The sequence below is a fragment of the Orycteropus afer genome, unplaced genomic scaffold (genome assembly GCF_000298275.1).
Source record: "Orycteropus afer afer isolate SDZICR_OR568_19922 unplaced genomic scaffold, OryAfe1.0 scaffold00832, whole genome shotgun sequence".
In the NCBI taxonomy this organism is placed as follows: Eukaryota; Metazoa; Chordata; class Mammalia; order Tubulidentata; family Orycteropodidae; genus Orycteropus; species Orycteropus afer.
In genome coordinates this window covers 406,450-408,030 of record NW_006922419.1, presented here as the reverse complement: position 1 = coordinate 408,030, position 1,581 = coordinate 406,450, and the positions used below count along the sequence as shown (strand labels likewise).

General features: G+C 36.2%; 1 protein-coding gene across 1 annotated transcript; it reads left to right on the top strand.

Moving 5' to 3' along the window:
- Nucleotides 1-315: 315 nt before the first annotated feature.
- On the top strand, nt 316-1,307 carry LOC103211996 (olfactory receptor 10AG1-like). Its single transcript, XM_007957996.2, has one exon. The coding sequence runs from the start codon at nt 360-362 to the stop codon at nt 1,305-1,307; it is 948 nt and encodes a 315-aa protein (XP_007956187.1). The 5' UTR covers nt 316-359.
- The last annotated feature ends 274 nt before the right edge of the window (nt 1,308-1,581 follow it).

Below are 1,581 nucleotides of genomic sequence, written 5' to 3'. Positions count from 1 at the left end.
TTTTTAAGGAAAGATCTCTATGCAGAAAAAAATCATGAACTGAGACTAAACAATTGAAAACGCCCGACTATTTTTGGAATGAAGTAATCAGAGCTCTTTCCTATTCAATGAACTCTAAATAACAGTGTGCATTTATCAATATCTCTAGTATCATTATAATCTAAGTTTAAGAAATATACCAGGATTTTATTTGTTGAATTGAGTTATACAAGTTCATTGCCGAAGTTTGAAATCACAGTCCATAGAAACGGAGCAGGGTGAAGGTGAAATTAATTTAAGAACTTACCCAATTAATAGAAGTGGAAATGCTTTTTTAAAAATGTGAATCAATTAACCATCTTGAATTTATCATATCCCAGATGGAAAGCAAATTAAAAGCAGAAGAATCAAATAATACTGTGATGGAGTTTGTTCTCCTGGGGTTTTCTGATGTGCCCAGTCTCCAGTGGATTCTCTTTGGAATATTTTTAGTCATATATCTCATTATTTTGTTGGGCAATAGCATCATAATACTGATAACAAGAATTGATCCTACTCTCCAGAACCCCATGTATTTTTTCCTTGCCAATTTTTCCTTCCTGGAAATTTGTTATGTAACAACCACTGTCCCAAGAATGCTCAGAGACATTTGGACCAAGAATGGAAATATTTCTTTTTTTGCCTGTGCTATACAAATGTGTTTTGTTCTTATCTTTGGAGGCACAGAGTGTTTGCTTCTGACAGTGATGGCCTACGACCGCTACGTGGCCATTTGTAACCCTCTGCACTATCCTGCAGTCATGAACCACAGGCTCTGTATCCAGCTGGTGGCTGGTTCCTGGATTAGTGGATTTCCATTTGAAATTGGGCAAACATGCCAGATTTTCTCTGTATCCTTTTGTGGATCTAACATAATTAATCATTTCTTTTGTGACATTCCCCCAGTTCTCAAGCTTGCTTGTGGGGACACTTTTGTGAATGAGACATTGGTCTATCTTGTTGCTGTGGAGTTTTTCATGGTTCCTTTTCTGTTGATCATTGCCTCTTATGCCAAAATTATCTCTAATATTCTGAAATTGTCATCAGCTAGAGGGAGGGTCAAAGCCTTCTCCACCTGTTCTTCTCACCTGACAGTTATAGTCTTATCCTATGGAACAGCTGGTATGACTTATTTACAGCCCAAATCAGATCAACCCAAAGGAAAGGGGAAACTGATCTCTCTTTTCTATACCATTTTGACACCGATGATAAGCCCCATTATATATAGTCTGAGGAACAAGGATGTCATGATGGCACTGAAGAAATTACTGCCTAAATTATTAACATGAGGCAATGAGTTGAAATTGCAGAAGCAATTTACTTATGTTTTTGTCATGAGCTACAACAGGAAAAGTTTTCTAATTCTCTTTCTACATTCCTAAATAATGATAATTTTTTGTGTGCTAACAATCCCACATTATGTCAAGGGACATTTGTTTCAGAGAATTGATTGCTTCTGTGTAATCAAATGATCAATTAACTGAATTGCAAAAAAATGTAATCTTGAAGATAAATCTTTTCCCTGGCTGAACAAGTGAGGTAAGAGATTGAACAACACAGTGA

What these genes read in the sequence shown, in the direction of transcription:
- LOC103211996 (XM_007957996.2), top strand. Translation starts at nt 360, where the DNA reads ATGGAAAGCAAATTAAAAGCAGAAGAATCAAATAATACTGTGATGGAG.